Below are 19,044 nucleotides of genomic sequence, written 5' to 3'. Positions count from 1 at the left end.
TATGTGAAGAAGGAACAGAGAGTTGTTTAGTCAACTCTGCAGATAAACTAAGCTATGAAGTACAATAAGTTGTGTAAATCAAGAAGGAATTTATAAAGAGGGGGACAGATTAAGGCAGGTTGAGTTCAATGTAGAGAATTCTGAGGTTACGAACTGGAATCTGAGAAGGACAAATTGGTATGGGGAAATGGGAGGTAATAATATGGCAGTAAATGAAGTTGAAGAACAGAGGTGCAGGATTGAATGGCTGCTCTGTGATCTACTCTAGCTTGTGCAATTATTGAAGAATAAAATAGACATGGCAAGTAATTCCATAGTCACAGTGTTTTCAAATTAAAGCAATTCTATAGGATACACACCGCCAGATATTTCATTGTGGGGAGATTATTATTATATTTTAATATTGCCTGAAAGAGGATTGTGGGATCATCTTTAATAATAGTGATCACTCAAGAGAAATCAGGCATGGACAATAAATGCTGGCTTAGCCAGTGACATCCATATCTCATGACTAAATAAAAAAAGGCAATATTTGCATAATTAAGCAGTGATGTTTACCAGTTCCTGTTAATATATGAAGATTGCTTTGTAAAGCTATGAAAACAATTAAAAATGTTGTCTCCCTGTGGTAGAGCAAGACTCATCAGTCACAATAGATTAACTTGTTGGAGGAGCAATACAATTCTTAAGAAATTCTATTTTGCTAAAACCAGATAAGTTAAAAATCCTCCCAAGTATTTCTATTTGAATGACTTATATTAGTGGGGAATGCTGAATTTAGTAAATTCTGGAGCAATGTAACTTTAATCTCTTGTTATTATGTGTGATAATAGGGGTATTTTGAGAACTTAACGCTTCTAGATAAATGCAAAGTGAAATGCTGACTTTATGTAATTTTTTCCCCTTAGCTTCTTGATGCTTTTGGCCACAAGTCCAACATCAGTCTTGTGTTCGACTTTATGGAGACCGATTTAGAGGTAACACTTAGCACGAGTGTCACTTTTAGGATTGTGTTCTGTCACTGGTGCAGGTGACAGGAAGTTGGGCACTGATAAAGTTTATTTTTAAATGTCCTTTCATCAAATACAGGTAATAATAAAAGATACCAGTCTTGTGCTGACTCCTGCCAACATAAAAGCATATACGTTAATGACACTCCAGGGGCTTGAATATCTTCATTTGCACTGGATTCTACATAGAGTAAGTGTTTATTTCTATATATTTTAGCGTATGTCATGACAAAGAATGTGTTCTACACACATACCTATTAATCATATCTCTTTTAAATTCATTTTTTAAATTTGTTTCTGGATGTGGGCTTTGCTGGCTAGGCCAACATTCATTGGCCATCGTTAATGGCCTTTGAGAAGGCGAGCAGCCTCCTTGAACTGCTGCAGTTCTTGTGCTATTAGATACACCATAGCGCTATTAGGAAGGGAGTTTGAGGATTTCGACCCAGTGATAGTGAAGATGATTGTGGTTGTTGGAAATCAACCAGCTCAGTTCCAAACAGTCTCTGCAGGGTAGTGTCCTAGGCCCAGTCACCTTCAACTGCTTCATCAGTGACCTTCCTTTCATAGTAAGGACAGAAATGAGGATGTTCACTGATGATTCTGCAATGTTCAGCATCATTATGACTCCTCAGATACTGAAGCAGTCCATGTCCAAATGCAGCAAGACTTGGGCAACATCCAGGCTCGGGCTGACAAGTGGCAAGTATCATTCATGCTACACAAATGCCAAGTAATAGCCATCTCCAACAAGAGAGAATCTAGCCACCTTCCCTTTACATTCAATGGCATTAACATCATTGAATTTTCCACTTTTAACATCCGGGGGTTACCATTGTCCATCACCACTTGGGGATTCCCCTCCAAACCACTCATCATCCTGACTTGGAAATATATTGCTGTTACTTCACTTTATTGGGTGAAAATCCTGCAACTCCCTTCCTAACAGCACAGTGGGTGTACTTACACCACATGGACAAGAAGGCAGTTCACCACCCCCTACTGGAGGGCAATTGGAGAGAGTGCAGAGGAAGGTTACCAAGGCGATGGCAAACATGAGAGACTTCAATTATTGGAGAAACTAGAATCCTTTCCTTGGAGCAGAGAAGGTTGGGGGATGATCTGATAAAAGTTTGCACAATTATGAGGTAGTTTGATAGAACAAATAGGGAGAAACTGTTTACTCTGGCAAGGAGGTCGGTATTCAGATGCCAGTGATTTATGGCAGTTAGCTCAAGTGTGAGTCAGTGGTCAGTGAGGAGAAACTATTTCACGCAGGATTATTAGGAGCTGGAACACATTACCTGAGATGGGCAATAAATGCTGGCTTAGCCAGTGATGCTCACATCACATGATTTTTTTTTAAAAGGCAGGTCCGGATCCAGGCAGCTCCCACCTGACTGTATACCTGTGATGCCACCTCTCGTAGTTCTGTGCTGCAGGTGAAGGTGGATCAAGTTCAGAGAACACTGTTAGCATTACAAATTCATCACTGTTGGTGCAGCATGCTGTGGTGCACACTTACAAACTGTATCTTGTACATGTCCATTAAAATAATTTAGATCATTAGGAGGGAAGGGACATCATAGAACATAGAACATTACAGCGCAGAACAGGCCCTTCGGCCCACGATGTTGCGCCGACCAGTTAAAAAACAATGACCCTCTAACCTAAACCAATCCCTTTTCATCCATAAACCTATCCACAGATCTCTTAAACGCCCCCAAACTAGGCGCATTTACAACTGCAGCAGGCAAGGCATTCCAATCCCTCATCACCCTCTGGGTAAAGAACCTACCCCTGACATCCGTCCTATAACTACCCCCCCTTAATTTAAAGCCATGCCCCCTCGTGCTAGCTTTCTCCATCCGAGGAAAAAGGCTATCACTATCCACCCTATCTAAACCTCTAATCATCTTATATGTTTCAATAAGATCCCCTCTTAGCCACCTTCTTTCTAGCGAAAACAACCCCAAATCCCTCAGTCTCTCCTCATGTTGCTGGAGAGAGGAGAGAAAAAAATGCATAAAAACCGAGGAGGACACATGACAATGGAACAAAGAATGGCGCAGAAAGCAGGAATTAAATGGAGGGAGAACACAAAACTGACCAGCAGTTGTTGGGTTTCATATCCTGAAAAAGCAAAGTATTGCTTATGTTGGCGATCTGAAATGATTATCCTTGAAGATTGCAGATGATATAAACCATGGCAACAAAGTAGATATTGAGAAGGTTCGAGGAGGTTGTAGAGGAGAGAGATCCCAAACCCATGAAGTGGCAGAGCAAGCTGAAAAGACAATTAAGAAAGCACATGGGATACCTGGCTATGTGAATAGGGCAAAAACAAGGAAGTCATGCTAAACATTTACAAGTCACTAGCTGGGCATGGTTTAGAGTATTGTGTATGATTCTGGGCATTACAGTGTAGGAAGAACTTCAAGATGCTGGAGAGGGTGCTGAAGAAGATTACCAAGGTGATAGCAATGATGAGAGATTTCAATTATTGGAAAAACTAGAATCCCTTCCTTGGAGCAGAGAAGATTAGAGGATGATCTGATAAAAGTTTGCACAATTATAAATGAGGAGAAACTGTTTACTGTGACGAGGAGGTGTTGTTCATAGACAAGGACAACTTGTTCATAGAACTGCTATAGACACAACAGGCCAGAGAGACCCTATTTGTTCTATAAAAGTCAACGATTCTTTTATAGCTTGAACATTCTGTTGTTTTTCAATTATACACCTGCTATAGTCCTTCCTGTCCATATAAACAACTCAAGAGCTTTATTAAATGAGTACAAATTTTCTTTCTGTATTAATGTTAGTGTTCTATTAATGTTAGGGGACCGGTTAGCTCAGTTAGCTGGATTGCTAGTTAGTGACGCAGAGCGACGCCAACAGTGTGGGTTCAGTTCCCCTACTGTCTGAGGTGATTCATGAAGGGCCTTGCCTTCTCAGCCTTGTCCCTCACCTCAGGCTAAATCACTACTAGTCAGCTCTCATCCTTAAACAGAAGAGCAGCCAATGGTCATCTAGGATTATGGTGACTTTTTAGTATTCCACATTAGTAATATCTGTCTAGCTTTTAAAAAATTAAGTATTTTTGTTCTGCTGAAATTTATAATTTAATGCTTATGGATGTAATTATAATACACCTAATTTAATACATTTTTCAGGATATGAAGCCCAACAATTTATTAGTGGATGAGAATGGAATCCTTAAACTTGCTGATTTTGGTCTGGCCAAATCATTTGGAAGTCCCAATAGAGTGTATACACATCAGGTAGTAACAAGGTAATGTAGACACAGGAGAATGTTTGAAAATCTCCTAATTAAGCAGAATAAAATGAAGCAAGTGGCACATTTTCTGAAGGTTAACCTGGCGTTCAACACTCTGAGTCCATTGATATTTTGTATCAAAATTTTCTATGGTTTAGAAAATATGCATCATGTCCACGGAACCATAGAATCCCTGCAGTGCAGAAAGAAGTCATTCAGTCCTTCGAGTCTGCACCGACTCTGATAGAGCATCCCACCCAGGCCCTCCCCTCTGCCTTATCCTCATGCATTTACCATGGCCCTTAACCTGCACACCTTTGGACTGAGAGGAAACTGGAGCACTTGGAGGAAACCCACCAACACGGAGAACGTGCAAACTCCACGCATGCAGTCACAAGGCAGGAATCAAAGCTGGTTCTTTCCTCCTTTGCTAAATGAGGCAACACAACCAAAATGAGAAAGAAGTGTCCTTTGCTAAGTGAAATTTGAAACAATATTGTAATATCAGGAATAGCACCAAGTTTACGGAGTGTGTGAAATGGGAAATGTTCATTTCTTTGGGATGCTGGCCTTCATAGCGAGGGGGATTGAATATAAAAGTAGGGAGGTCTTGCTGCAGCTGTATAGGGCATTGGTGAGGCCGCAGCTGGAGTACTGTGTGCAGTTTTGGTCGCCGCACTTACGCAAGGATATTTTGGCCTTGGAGGGAGTGCACAGGAGGTTTACTAGGCTGATACCGGAGTTGAGGGGGTTGAGCTATGAGGAGAGGCTGAATAAACTAGGCTTGTACTCGTTAGAGTTTAGAAGAATGAGGGGAGATCTCATTGAGATGTATAAGATGGTGAATGGGATGGATAGGGTAGAGGTGGAGAGACTCTTCCCGCTCAGAAAGGACAGTAGGACTAGGGGGCACAGCCTCAAGATAAAGGGGCGGTAGTTTAGAACGGAGTTGAGGAGGAACTTCTTCACTCAAAGGGTGGTGAATCTCTGGAATTCTCTGCCCGTTGAGGTGGTGGAGGCTGCCTCGCTAAATATTTTTAAGACGCGGGTTGATGGGTTCTTGATAAGCGAGGGGATTAAGGGTTATGGGGAGAGGGCGGGAATGTGGAACTGAGACACGACAGATCAGCCATGATCTTATTGAATGGCGGGGCAGGCTCGAAGGGCTGGATGGCCTACTCCTGCTCCTATTTCTTATGTTCTTATGTTCTTTTGGTATTCAGTCTGTTCCAGCTTTGTATTATTCTCTTTTGGATAATTATGTCATTTAATCAGTAAAGGTCATTATGAAACTCATTTAATACCATTTTATTTTATCCTTTTGAACTTTTGAAAAAACATTTCCCTAAACAGCAGCAGTAAATGCATTTCTCTCTGGTCTGCTTATTTGGAACCAATTTTCAAGCTTTTAAATTTTGTATTCTCAATTATGGGGAGAAAACTAACAAGTTGTGACAAATATTGAATACATTGTGTCTATCTCTTAAGTTCTTAAAATAATTTTTAACCTTAGAAGTTAATCTGTATTTGAGAGGTGTGGGGAAGAGAAAGAGTTCCATGTTTATTTCTGATCTCCATTATATTCTGCTCTCTGGTAATTGCAATTTCTAAAAACATGTTTTAATGAAAATTCAATGCTTTATTTCAGATGGTACAGATCACCAGAGTTATTATTTGGAGCCAGGATGTATGGAGTTGGAGTAGACATGTGGGCAGTTGGTTGTATATTAGCTGAACTACTACTAAGGGTAAGTTCTCATGAATGAGATAAACTAGGTAAATGAGTCTCTTGAATACTTAAATTTAGGATAAATGTTACATTTCTCCATGTCTTCCAATGATAACTTCAGCTTCCTCTTAAATATTGTGTGCTATTATTTACTGACATGATGTAATGAGGAGTAAGAGCATAATAAATCAGAGCAGGAGTTGACCATATGGCCCTTTGAGCCTGCCGTGCCGTTCAGCACAATCATAGCCCACCTTCTACCTCAACTCCACTTTCTGCCTGTTCGCCATATCCCTTGATTCCCTAAGAGATTAAAATTCTAACACTCCTACCCTTGCATGTACTGAATGATGAAGCATCTACAACAGTCTGCAATACAGAACTCCAAAAACTCATAACCCTCTGAGGTTTTTAAAAATTCTTTCTCTGGATGTGGGCATTGCTGGATAGACCAGTGTATTTATTGCCCCTCCCTAATTGCCCTTGAGAAGGTAGTGGTGGTCTCTTGAACTGCTACTGTCTGTGGTGTTTTTTGCAGCCACAGTGCTATTAGGGATGGAGTTCCAAGATTTTGGCCAAGGAACAGCAATATATTTCCAAGTCTGAATGGTGTGTGGCTTGGAATGGAAGTTGCAGGTGGTGGTGTTCTCATGTATCTGCTGCCCTTGTCATATAGGAGGTACAACTGCTGCCACTGTGTTTCAGTGGTGGAGATGATGTTGAAGCTGGTAAATAGGTTGCCAATCAAGTGGGCTGCTTTGTCTGGATCATATCAATCTACCTGAGTGTTGTTGGAGCTGCAAGTGGAGAGAATTCCATCCCATGTCTGACTTGTGCCTTGTAGACGGTGAACAGGGTTTGGAGGAGTCAGAAGGTGAGTCACTCTCACCTGAATAACTAGCCTCTGACCTGCTCTTGTAGCCACAGTATTTATATGGCTGGTTGGGTTCAGTTTCTAATCAATGATAACACCCAGGATAGTGGGGTGTTTAGCAATGGTATGTCAAGGGGAAATGGCTAGATTCTCTCTTGTTGGAGATGGTCAATGCCTGGCATTTGAGAGGCATAAATTTTACTTGCCATCTACCAGCCCAAGCCTGGATATTGTCCAGATCTTCCTGCATTTGGACAGTTTTACTATCTAAGGAATCACAAATGATGCTGAATATTGTGCAATCATCAGTAAACGTCCCCACTCCTGATCTTATGAAGGAGGGAAGCTCGTTAATGAAGCAATTGAAGTTGGTTGGGCCTGAGACTCTGCCCTGAAGTGAAGAAATTATAAGTTAAAGCTAAGTTTGTGTGAGGGTGAAAAATGGCACTCTGACTGGAAGAGATTTGGAATGGTCAAGTCTAATAAAAATATTCCCCTGCCATCCTCATTATTTCTACCCATTCCATTCCTCTTGTATTTCCTTTCCTATCCCAAGAGCCTTTCTGAGTATGTTTTGCTGAATTGGCGTTTTCCACTGAGATATGAATTGAGGCTGGACATACTTAGCCTGAGGCAATTGGCAACTCTATAGAGAAAAGAATGTAACCATTTGGCAGATCTAGGAAATGCCTTCATGTCTGTGTTGGGAAGTACTGCATACCTTTGCTGCCCAATTACATTTTTAGATGTAGCAACTGATTTATACCTACATTTGAGTTAATTGGAATAAATGAGTAATTTGTAAATTACTGTGCTGCCTGGATCTCACTTGGCCTGAGTTGGAATGTCCGATGAGATAGGCAGGGAAGAAATTTGGCATAGGGAAGAGGGCATAGAGTGGCACTACTTTGAGGAAGTTATGGCACTGACTTTGATTATCTTGTGTGATTTTTCAAGCTAATCACAACCTGTTACAGACCAGCTTTTAGGACTGAAATCTGTAACTTTGAGTTTATCCCAAAATAAGAAGTTTATTTATTAGTGTCACAAGTAGACTTACATTAACACTGCAATGACGTTAGTGTGAAAAATCCCCTAGTCGCCACATTCCATTGTTTGGATACACTGAGGGAGAATTTAGCATGGCCAATGCACCTAACCAGCGCATCCTTTAGACTGCAGGAGGAAATCGGAGGAAACCCACACAGACATGGGGACAACTTGCAAACTCCACACAGACAGTGACCCAAGCTGGGAATCAAACCAGGGTCCCTGGCGCTATGAGGTAGTAGTACGAACCACTGTGCCACTGTTAAAGGAATAATGGGACCACGTTCACATTGGTAGAGTGCAGATCACATGGGAAATATTGTAGAGGTAGTGTTAAAAGTAGCAAGTACATCTAGGTAACAGCTATAGTGGAAGACTGTTTAGAAGCAAACAAATCTTTTCTGCAGTCCAGTTGTAAGAGTGCTCGTAGTTTGGATGTGGCAGGCTGATCAGATGGTATATATTTTATATTATTGATAGTCTGAATTTGTCCATGATAAACTCATATCCTTTTCAGAGAGAGCCAGCTTACACCTGACTATTTTGAGTAAGCTGGCACAGTTGGATGTTACACTTATGAAAACTTCTGAATTTCTTTTGAATTCCATACTGTTTTTGAGCTTGTTAGTTTAAAGGTACTTACTGCATTTCAATTTTATGCATCATAAAAGTTTGAAAAGACAAAAATCTTTTGTTGGCTTAATGGTCTGTTATTTTCTGTTAATACAGACACCATTTTTACCTGGAGATTCAGATCTAGATCAGCTAACAAAGATATTTGAAGCTTTGGGTACTCCAACAGAAGAACAGTGGCCTGTGAGTTATTTTGAATTTAAAAATGGGTATTTAATTGTGAATGAAGACTCCTCATTGTATGAAATGGGGGAGGTGGTATAAGGGTGAGTATCAAGGTGCAGTTACTGATTTAATAGTTACGTCCTGCCCAGAGACCTTCAGTCCCTTATTGTTAATTCAGTTGTTTCAATTTGCATTAGCCCTGCTTTAGCATATTCCCTAATATTGAAGGTTTGGTGGGCAGAAGATCTTGTTGTAAAGGAATGCAATCTTGTGTTTGATTTTCTCATGCACTAAAGTGAATCAAATGCAGTGTGGGGCTAATTTTATGCTGTGGACTACTACCTGTTCTCACAGTCCAATCCTGAAGAGGAAAATGTACCCTGAAGTTTCCTGTTTGACAAGTGTATAATGTGATTGAGGAGCAAGTTAGTGTTTACTGGGCCTTTGTACACAATAAAGAAACATAATTAGTCAAATATGCCTAGTAGCACACTAATGGTGCTAGTTGCACACGGTGCATCAGTTGGCTGTAAGAATCTTTGTTTTATCAGAATGGATATCAATAAAATGAATGTTGTATAGTTGAATCCACCCCCAATTGTGCTGATGAAGCACAAAGATATCCGGTTACTTTATTGTAATTGTGTGTTACTGGGCACTTATGACTACGTATTACGGGACAATTTGCATTATTTTCACACCCACATCCAAAACAGACGTTCAAATTTTGTAATTGCAGGGAATGACCAGCCTTCCAGACTATATATCATTTAAAAGCTTCCCTGGAACTCCACTTGAACATATATTCAGTGCTGCTGGGGATGACCTATTGGAATTGCTGCAAGACCTGTTTACATTTAATCCCTGCGCACGAGTAACAGCTACGCAGGTAAATGGATCCTTATTCATTCATGTGATTTCCACAAGTGACTGAGTGATGCAGTTTACTTTCAAATCAGTCAACTAAGTTTGCATTTCAGCAGGGATAAGTGTACAAAGAATGGAAATGGACAGTTAAACAATTGCCACTTTGCAAAGTGTTTTCTTCCCCCTTTTTCCCAGCATTTCCCCCACCCCACTAGCCAATACGTTTATCGAGTGCAGAGCTGAATCATTGAGATCAGGAAGACCTCTGACCTGTGCTGAATTTGCTAGTCTCAACTGGTTATGTTACTGCATTTGACCTTAATATCCCTGGGCAAGGAAGGGGAATCCTTGCCATTGTTGTCATCCTGAAAGCTAGCCCATGCCTCCTGCTGAATGTGAACGTGTTGATATCAAATGAGGCTAGGATTAGATGAGATGCGGAAGGGTAACCGTTGCTAGAGAATGTACTCCAGCAAAGAAACATTGCTTTTGTGAGAGGGAGGAAGTAAATTGACATACAAACTGTCAATAAAAGAAAAAGATTTCATAGAATCGTAGAATCCATACAGTGCAGAAGGAGGCCATTCGGCCCATCGAGCCTGCACCAACAACAATCCCATCCAAGCTCTATCCCCGCAACCCCACATATTTACCCTGCTAGTCCCCCTGAGACTAAAAATCAATTTAGCATGGCCAATCAACCTAACCTGCACATCTTTGGACTGCCGGAGGAAAATGGAGCACCTGGAGGAAACCGACGCAGACAAGGCGGGAACGTGTAACCTCCACACAGACAGTGACCCAAGCCAGGAATTGAACCCAGGTCCTTGGTGCTGTGAGGCAGCAGTGCTAACCACTGTGCCCACTTGATGGGAGCTGTGGTTTCATTTTTGTATTCACAGAGAAGCTGTGATGGTTCAAAAATCATTCAAAGCCCATTGGAAGAGAATGCTTGATGGACTAATTAGACTCTTGCACACCTTAAGTTTGAATTGACTGGTGCTTGCTTGACTATATTGCAAAATTATGTTCTCTCAAGGCGCTGAAAAAGAGATATTTTAGTAACCGTCCTGGACCAACAGCAGGGCCTCAACTGCCCCGACCCAACTGCTCAACGGAAGTCTTAAAAGAGCAAGAGGCTAAGGCAGGATTCAAGCGTAAACGAACTGAAAACATGGAGCAAGGTAATGGGGAGTCTTCTCATTGTAATTTTTTACTTCTCATTTTCTCATTCTACTAACTCGATGTGTGTGGCTTCTCATGAACAGCATGTTTTGTGCCAGTGGTCTACAGGCAATGAACAAAGGGTGCTAAAGCACATCCCCTATATAACTTACCTTCAATTAAATTTACTCCTCTTTGGAAATCCTTCCGGAGTCCTGACCCTTCTCTGAGGAGTGTCTCTCCTTTGCGTTGAGTATTCATGAAATAAGATGGAGGGAAAAGAAAATTGGCTGTTCTCTAGATGACACCTATTTGCTTTTTCCAAAGATCCTGATCTGAAAACAGGTGGGGCCTTTTGAATGTCTCATTTAATGTCTTCATTAATTAACAATTTTTTTTCAGATTAGCATCTTAAGGTGAGATCTGAAAGCATGGATTTTTATGTCGAAAGCTTCACTGTGTGATTTATCTCTGTGGATTGTTTTTGAACAAAACAGGGTGGTCAGTTTTGTCAATCCAATGGCATTCAAAGCATGTTTAGGAAAATGACATATGTTAATAGAAGAGTCCCAGTTTAACATCTAATGATTTAGAATTGGGATAATCCTTTTTTATCCAGCTCAAATATTTTACATTTCAGCATTATTTAGACCTCATTCGAGTCTCTTTTCCTGTCTAAATGCATATTTATTTTAAATACTTGGATTAGAAATTAAGGTACTTGTTGGGAGATCTTAACAGTTATGCAGCTCATAATTCTTCATATTAAATTCATGTAAGTTCAAATTTCTTTGCCCAACTCCAAGGAAAGAAAATAAGCAATTGTGAATCAATTTAGAGTTAGAAGAATCTTTCTCACCCCATTTCCTAAGACAGTGAAACAATTTTCCTGAATTATTTCATCTTTACTGGGAACCATCCAAAGGAATGAAAGCTAGCAAGCGAATAATTTTGAGCTCTGAATAGTCTCTTATTTACTTCAACTTTCTAGTTTAAATCATTATAAATCTGTCATTTCTGCTAAGAGTTCTCTTAAGTATTATATTAGGAATACCAAATATTCATATACAGGGATGTGATCTGCTGTGTAAAACTGCTTTCTCTTTCTCTAAATTGCCCCTATTCTAACACCCAGTTGATTCTAAAGTTAATGGTAGCAAACATTTTTTTAAGTCTGGGTACCATTTGAAAACATATAACAAAATTCACAGTAAGAAAAGTCCCATTAAGCCCTGTCCATGATTACTTTTCATGAATTTACTGAATGTTCATTGCATAAATTAAGATTAAATCTTATTATTCAATGAGTACCTCCAGTGGGAGGTACTCATTGAATAATTACTTGTGCACACATATAGAGACACTTTTTTACATAGTTAAGGGTTGTAGTGTTAGGAGCTATATGTTTGTAATGTTCCAATTCATGAATAAATTTAAAACTGAGTAAAAATTGATTGCTGGTGTCCTGTTCACCAACAGGCTGTCAAAAGTTTAACTCCTAATACTTGAGGAACACTTGACTTCTTTCCCCTGCCTCCTCTTGGGCTGACAATACAGGGTTGATATTACTTCTAAAACCTTCACCTCATCTTCTCAATACATCGATCAAGATCCCTTAAAGTTCTCAATTGGTGCTGAATCAACTATTTTTCCCTGTATCTGTTCCACATCGCTTGTAACCTGTGGGAACAAAATTTGTCTGCGATTGAACCTTACTTGAGGCTTGTGGACTCCAGTTCTAATATCACTGTTCTTGCAAAATGGCTTGCCTACTTTAATCCATTTTCAACTTGATCTTAATATTCTAGGCTCTGTAGAGTTCCTGCCCCAGTCTTTAATTATCAATTTTGTGAGAGTCTCTGTTTAATGTGGCAGCTGTAAATGTCTGTCTATAATGGTATGTACAATCTGTTGCATTCAGTTTTAATTTCTACCTGAAACTTCTTTAGCTCCTCCTCAGTTTTCAATACAATTTTTTTATAATAATTCTGTGGTATATCTGGTTTCAAGTCCTCGCTTCATCCTTTATTTTACTCTGCGTTTAAGTAGAACTTTTCTTTAGTAATTTTCTGCCCTCCATCTCTGTCTATGTTATTTTCTGTCTGCACGTTCTCTGTTTTAAAACTCAGCCGTTCCCTTTTGCTTTACTTTGGCTCATGTTGATTCTGTTTCATTCTGTTATACCCTGGCAGCTGCTCAGCATTTCCATTCTCACAATGATGCTTCTGAATTTAAATTGTGACTGTCGTCGCGAATGCCTGCTTCTGTCCTGAAATTCCTGATTGTGGATGTTCTTTGCTTCTCTTACCTACTCCAGCTGCTGTTATCATCACAGTTTCAGGAGAGCCCTAGGTCATGGGTGGTTCCGATCAGGATATAGAGGGTGACTAAGTTTGAGTGGAAAAAGAAATTGAGATGTGATTGACTTGACACTGTCTGTATGGAGTTTGCACATTCTCTCTGTGTCTACGTGGGTTTCCTCTGGGTGCTCTGGTTTCCTCCCACAGTCCAAAAATGTGCGAGTTAGGTGGATTGGCTATGCTAAACTGACCCTAGTGTCGGGGGACTACCTAGGATAATTGGATGGAATTATGGTGGAAGCGCTTAGGTGGGATTGTGGGTTGGTGCAGACTTGATCGGCCAAATGGCTTCCTTCTGCACTGGAGGATTCTATGATTCTCCTGACTACAGGTACAGCATTATTTTTTTCTTTCTGCTGTAAGACAAGTATACGGTGCCACCATGCATCTGAAAAAGAAGAATGGTGGAATGGTTCATAACAATTTAAGCTCTTCAGCTATAGTAGATGGTATACACATTGAAGGAATAGAGTCGAAGAGGTTTACGGCATGGAAATAGACCCTTCAGCCTAACTTGTCCATGCTGCTCTTTTTTAAAACCCCTAAGCCAATTCCAATTGCCCGCATTTGGCCCATATCCCTCTATATCCATTGTACCCATGTAACTATCTAAATGCCTTTTAAAAGGCAAAATTTGTACCTATCTCAACTACTATCTCTGGTAGCTTGTTCCAGACACTCACCACCCTCTGTGCAAAAAAATTGCCCCTCTGGATACTTTTGTATCTTTCCCCTCTCACCTTAAACCTATGCCGTCTAGTTTTAGATATTGACTATCTAGCTGATCTGTGCCCCTCATTATTTTATAGACCTCTCTAAGATCACCCCTCAGCCTCCTACACTTCAGGGAAAAAAAGTCCCAGTCTATCCAGCCTCTCCTTGTAACTCAATCCATCAAATTCTGGTAGTATCCTAGTAAATCTTTTCTGCACTCTTTCTAGTTTAATAACATCCTTTCTATATTAGGGTGACCAGAATTGCACACAGTATTGCAAGTGTGGCCTTACCAATATCTTGTACAACTTCAACAAGACATTCCAACTCCAGTATTCAATGTTCTGACTGATGAAACCAAGCATGCCAAATGTCTTCTTCACCACTCTGTCCACCTGTGACTCCACTTTCAAGGAGCTATGAACATGTACCCTAGATCTCTTTTGTTCTGTAACACTTCCCAGTGCCCTACCATTAACTGAGTAAGTCCTGCCCTGGTTCAATCTACCAAAATGCATCATCTCGCATTTATCTAAATTAAACTCCATCTGCCATTCGTCAGCCCACTGGCCCAATTGATCAAGATTCTGTTGCAATTGGAGATAACTTTCTTCACTGTCCATATGCCAGCAATCTTAGTGTCATCTGCAAACTTACTAACCATGCCTCCTATATTCTCATCCAAATCATTAATATGAATGACAAATAACAGTGACCCAGCACTGATCCCTGAGGCACACCGCTGGTCACAGGCCTCCAGTTTGAAAAACAACCCTCTATAACCACCCTCTCGTTTCTGTCAAGAAGCCAATTTTGTATCCATTTAGATACCTCACCCTGGATCCTGTGAGATTTAACCTTATGCAGCAACTTACCATCTGGTACCTTGTCAAAGGCTTCGCTAAAGTCTATGTAGACAACATCAACTGCACTGCCCTCATCTACCTTCTTGGTTACCCCTTCAAAAAACCTCAATCAAATTTGTGAGACGTGATTTTCCACTCACAAAGCCATGCTGACTGTCCCTAATCAGTCCTTACGTCTCTAAATGCCTGTAGGTCCTGTCTCTCAAAATACCTTCTAACAATTTACCCACCACAGATATGAGGCTCACTGGCCTGTAATCCCAGGCTTTTCCCTGCAGCCTTTTTTAAATAAAGGCACAGCATTTGCCACTCTCCAATCTTCAGGCATCTCTCACCCGTGACTGTCGATGATTTAAGTATCTTGGCTAGGGGACCTGCAATTTTCTCCCTTGCCTCCCACAATGTCCTGGGATACACTTCATCAGGTCCTGGGGATTTATCTACTTTGATGTGCTTTAAGACTTCCAGCACCACCACCTCTGTAATATGTACATGGTTCCCTAACATCCGTGCTTTTCTCAACAGTAAATACTCATGAGAAATATTCATTTAGGATCTCACCCATCTCTCGTGGATTCGCACGTAGATGACCTTGTTGATCCTTAAGAGGGCCTACTCTCTCCCTTGTTACTCTTTTGCCCTTTATGTATGTAAATAGTCCTCCTTTTAAAAATTGAAACATTGGGAGATAAATTTGAGGCATGGTGACCCAGAAAAAAGGCTTGCAGCTTGATTCATTGATGTCCTTTATCTACTAGGAAATACAGAGCTCCAAAATGCTTTAATTTTTTTCTTGTTTTAAAGAAATTCTCAGCCAACTCTCTTTTCAAGTGGCATATTGACTTGATTTGAAAGCCTTGTGCTTGTGATTAAAAAGTGAAACTTAATTTAATTTGGAGCATTTCTGATTGTAGTGATGTTGAAGATAACCTATTTGATTCATGCAGTCTCTGTTGACCTAGATTTATTATTAAATATAAATTTATTTTCATTAATAGCCAGACATAAATGTTGTTGCACTTATTTTTAGGTGGCCTGGCTAAGAGATTAATTTTCTGACCCTTGTCGACCCTGCTGATACCAGACAGAAATGGAACGAACATATGTGATAATATTAAAGTTGATAATCCAGTTATTTTTGTAAGACAAAGACTTGGCTGCTGTGTATGAAGTGGAGTTACATTCAAAAGAATCCCAATTGTGTATCTAAATGATGATGTCTCAGTAATTTTTCAATAAACGTATAAAAAAAAGGACACTTGCTCATCCTGTTGCATATGTTGCAATGAAATACCTTTTTATGCAGATTTTGAATGGAGAAGTCTATTTTTACATAGCTTAAAAGGCACTTGACTGAAGTGAATAATGGCTACTGTGGTAATATACTGCAGGATCTGAAGCCTGTAAAACCATTTCTCACCTTCAAGAAGGAATTAAAAAACCTTAAGTGTGAAATACTTCCAGAGGAGCATGGTGTTTCTGATCTCTAATTTGTACATTTATGTTAGAAATACTAATATATAAAATCTGTGATACACGTCTAGTTTGTAATATTTTTCGGTTTAGATTTCATTCAAGTGCCAATCGCTCACTGATTTAATGATGGTTTCATAATTTGTCTCATTTCTTCATTTTGCATCTTCCTTGTGCTTTTCATTTCAATTTAACTTTGTCTCCCTTTCAACATTTTCAATAATCTACTTCCCTGTTGCATTATTCCTTTGATTGTTTTTTTTGCTCATCTAGTTGTTTCTTGTCTGTGTCTGTCATCCCATAGTTTGTCATTGGCACTTGCTTCTGAGTCAAAAGGTGCTGAGTTTAGTCCCACCTGAGGACAAAATCTAGGCTGGCATTTCAGTGCACTAATGAGGAAATACTGCACTGTTGTAAGCACAGCCTTTTACATCAAATATCAGCCCCCTCAGGTGGAGTTAAAGATCCAATGACACTATATGAAGAAAGGAAGATTAAATCATCAGTTTCTTGGGGAATATTTATCCCTTAACCATTGCTTTTTGATCTCATTGCTGTTTGTGGGACTTGATGTCTGGAAATTGGCATGTAACTATTGAGTTATTTCAGTGGCAGTGAAATGCTTTGGGATATCTTGAGGACATTGAAAAGTTATATTGATGGAAGTTTGTTCTTAATTCTTAAATGTTCTTTGAGATGTGGTCATCCCTGGCAGGTCAACATTTAATGCCCATTTCTAAATGCCCTTCAGAAAATTGACATCACATCCTTGAACTGTTGCAGTCCCTGTAACAAAGGTGCTCAAAAACAAAGCTATAAGGTACTTGATTCTAGTGACAAATGTATGTCTCAATCAGGATGCATGTGACTCGAGTGAACCTTAGACACAATGATATTCTCATACATTTGCTGCTCTTCCACCACTGGAGCTCTGATTTGGAAAGTGCTGCTGAAGTGGTGACTTCCCACAGTGTATCCTTTGTAGATAATACAGATTGCAGCCATGGTATGCTGATAGTGGAGAGAGTGGATCTTGAATAAGGTACCGATCAAGCCACCTGTTTTTTTTTGTGCCTGCTCGAGTTGCACCTATTCAGACAAGCGGAGAGTATTCTTGACTTGAATCTTGTAGATGGTGGGCCAGTGGAACAAGAGTACTTGCAAGTGGCGATGGAGGAGTCGGGAATCTGGACTGATTTGGGATGGTTCTGTAAGTTTGATACTTGCTTATCTTTAGCTTGTCTGTGGGATGGTTCCCCTGATTTTGGCACTAATCTTGCCAGTCAGGATCAACTCAGCTGATTTGACGCTGAAGCTTGAGTGATCTGTCTAGTTTAATTCTTGTTTACCCCTCTATCTGTTTGATTTTGCTAAGCCACCAGAGAGCAATTGGACTCAAACACTTTTGTGCAGGTTTGGAATGATATGTAAGCCAGACCAGATAAGGATGGCAGGTGTCCTTTGTAGCAGGACATCAGCAAACCAGTTGTTTTATTGACAACACAACAACTTGATAATTACTTTTACTAATACCAGCATTTTATTTCCAGATTTTTAAAACTGAATTCAAATTCTCAAATTTGCCATGATGGGATTTGAACTAGTACTCCCTGGATTATTGACCTTTTCTTTCCCCTAACTGTCTATCATAGTTGTACTACCTTGTGTATTTTAACTTCCCTTTACTACCAGCTGTCTTGTGCCTTTGTCAGAAAACCTTTATTTTCGATCTTTCTGTCAACAGTTGACTGCCTCTCATTATTTCCTTCTCTCCCTCATCCTCCCTGTAGCTGACAAATGGAAACAGGTCTGATGCTGAGTGCAAGAATTGGTGACCATTTCACCTGACCTCAGGCCGCTGTTAAACTGCATCTCGGTCTCTCTCCAGTATATCAAATTTCAAAAAAGCAGTGCAAGTGTTTTTAAAAAAATATTGTTTTATAGAATAAGAACTCAACCTACTATCTGTAAGAAAATATGCAACTCTGGGCCAAACTTATAGTGCAATGTGACATTTTTTTATTGCAATTTTGCTTTTTATTAAAAAGCTGTATCAATGCAAACTATTTTTCTTAAAATGCTGTATAAAATTCTACTCATTTCTTAAAGTTTAATACTATGTTCTTTTGTTAAATTCTTCCAATGTTACATTTGGTTTATCTGATATTTCGTGCTGGGAAATGGCCTTGAAGAACGTGGCAGACTCTTTAAGTCTGGATAATAATTTGTCATGTCATAATCAATCCAGCTATAGTACTGCTCTTGGAATTGTAGGGAGTTTAAACCCTAACCCTAATCCCCTCAGTATTGAGAAACACTCTTATCACTACAACAGATGGATAGAATTCAAATCTCCATAAGCAAAACAAATTAATTTGAGGAAAAGATGAAAAATAAGGATTTTTTTAATAAAGGAAAAGCCAGAAATATATTACTAATGGAAAAATGCAAAAAAATTCATTCACCTCTAACATTATATTTATAACTGTATTTCTACCTCTTGAATAACATTGCTGTACGAATATTCATCATTTCATATGAAGTGTTTGATTTGAATAAATGTTATGTTGTAAACTTGCCTCTTTATTAAAAAGCATGAAGACTAAAGATAATTGAGTAAATCCCATTGGTTACTATGTGCACAGAAAGACTGGAGAGGGTGGGAATTTCCTTGTGGCTTCTCCTGCAACACCATGAACTAGTTTTTTTTACTCTTTCAATGGGATGTCGGTATTTCTGTCAAGGCCAACATTGTTTGCCCATCCCTATTGCAGTTGAACTGAGTGACTTGTTGGGTCTTTACGGAGAGCAGATAAGAGTCAAGCACATTGCTGTGGGTCTGGAGTCACATATAAGTAG

At 39.7% G+C, this 19,044-nt stretch overlaps 1 protein-coding gene across 4 annotated transcripts in view; it reads left to right on the top strand.

Annotated features, from left to right (window-relative positions):
- Positions 1–18,741, top strand: part of cdk7 (cyclin-dependent kinase 7) — a 73,134-nt gene extending 54,393 nt beyond the window's left edge. Inside the window, exons 5-13 of one of the 4 annotated variants that reach the window (XR_013886693.1) lie at positions 909–977; positions 1,090–1,200; positions 4,187–4,305; positions 5,939–6,038; positions 8,673–8,759; positions 9,481–9,630; positions 10,648–10,792; positions 15,743–17,395; positions 17,976–18,741. Coding sequence is in view for 3 of the 4 variants with exons in the window: in XM_080189352.1 (XP_080045478.1) it covers positions 909–977; positions 1,090–1,200; positions 4,187–4,305; positions 5,939–6,038; positions 8,673–8,759; positions 9,481–9,630; positions 10,648–10,792; positions 15,743–15,771 (810 nt within the window). In the remaining variant the exon portion in view is untranslated. Of the gene's footprint in view, positions 1–908; positions 978–1,089; positions 1,201–4,186; positions 4,306–5,938; positions 6,039–8,672; positions 8,760–9,480; positions 9,631–10,647; positions 10,793–15,742 lie in introns of all 4 variants that reach the window. The other 3 variants (XM_080189352.1, XM_080189354.1, XM_080189353.1) reach the window with 3 other exon arrangements.
- Positions 18,742–19,044: the final 303 nt, after the last annotated feature.

Source organism: Carcharhinus amblyrhynchos, chromosome 5, assembly GCF_965287045.1.
Source record: "Carcharhinus amblyrhynchos chromosome 5, sCarAmb.v2.hapA, whole genome shotgun sequence".
Taxonomy (NCBI): domain Eukaryota; kingdom Metazoa; phylum Chordata; class Chondrichthyes; order Carcharhiniformes; family Carcharhinidae; genus Carcharhinus; species Carcharhinus amblyrhynchos.
This window is presented reverse-complemented; position numbering and strand designations above follow the sequence as displayed.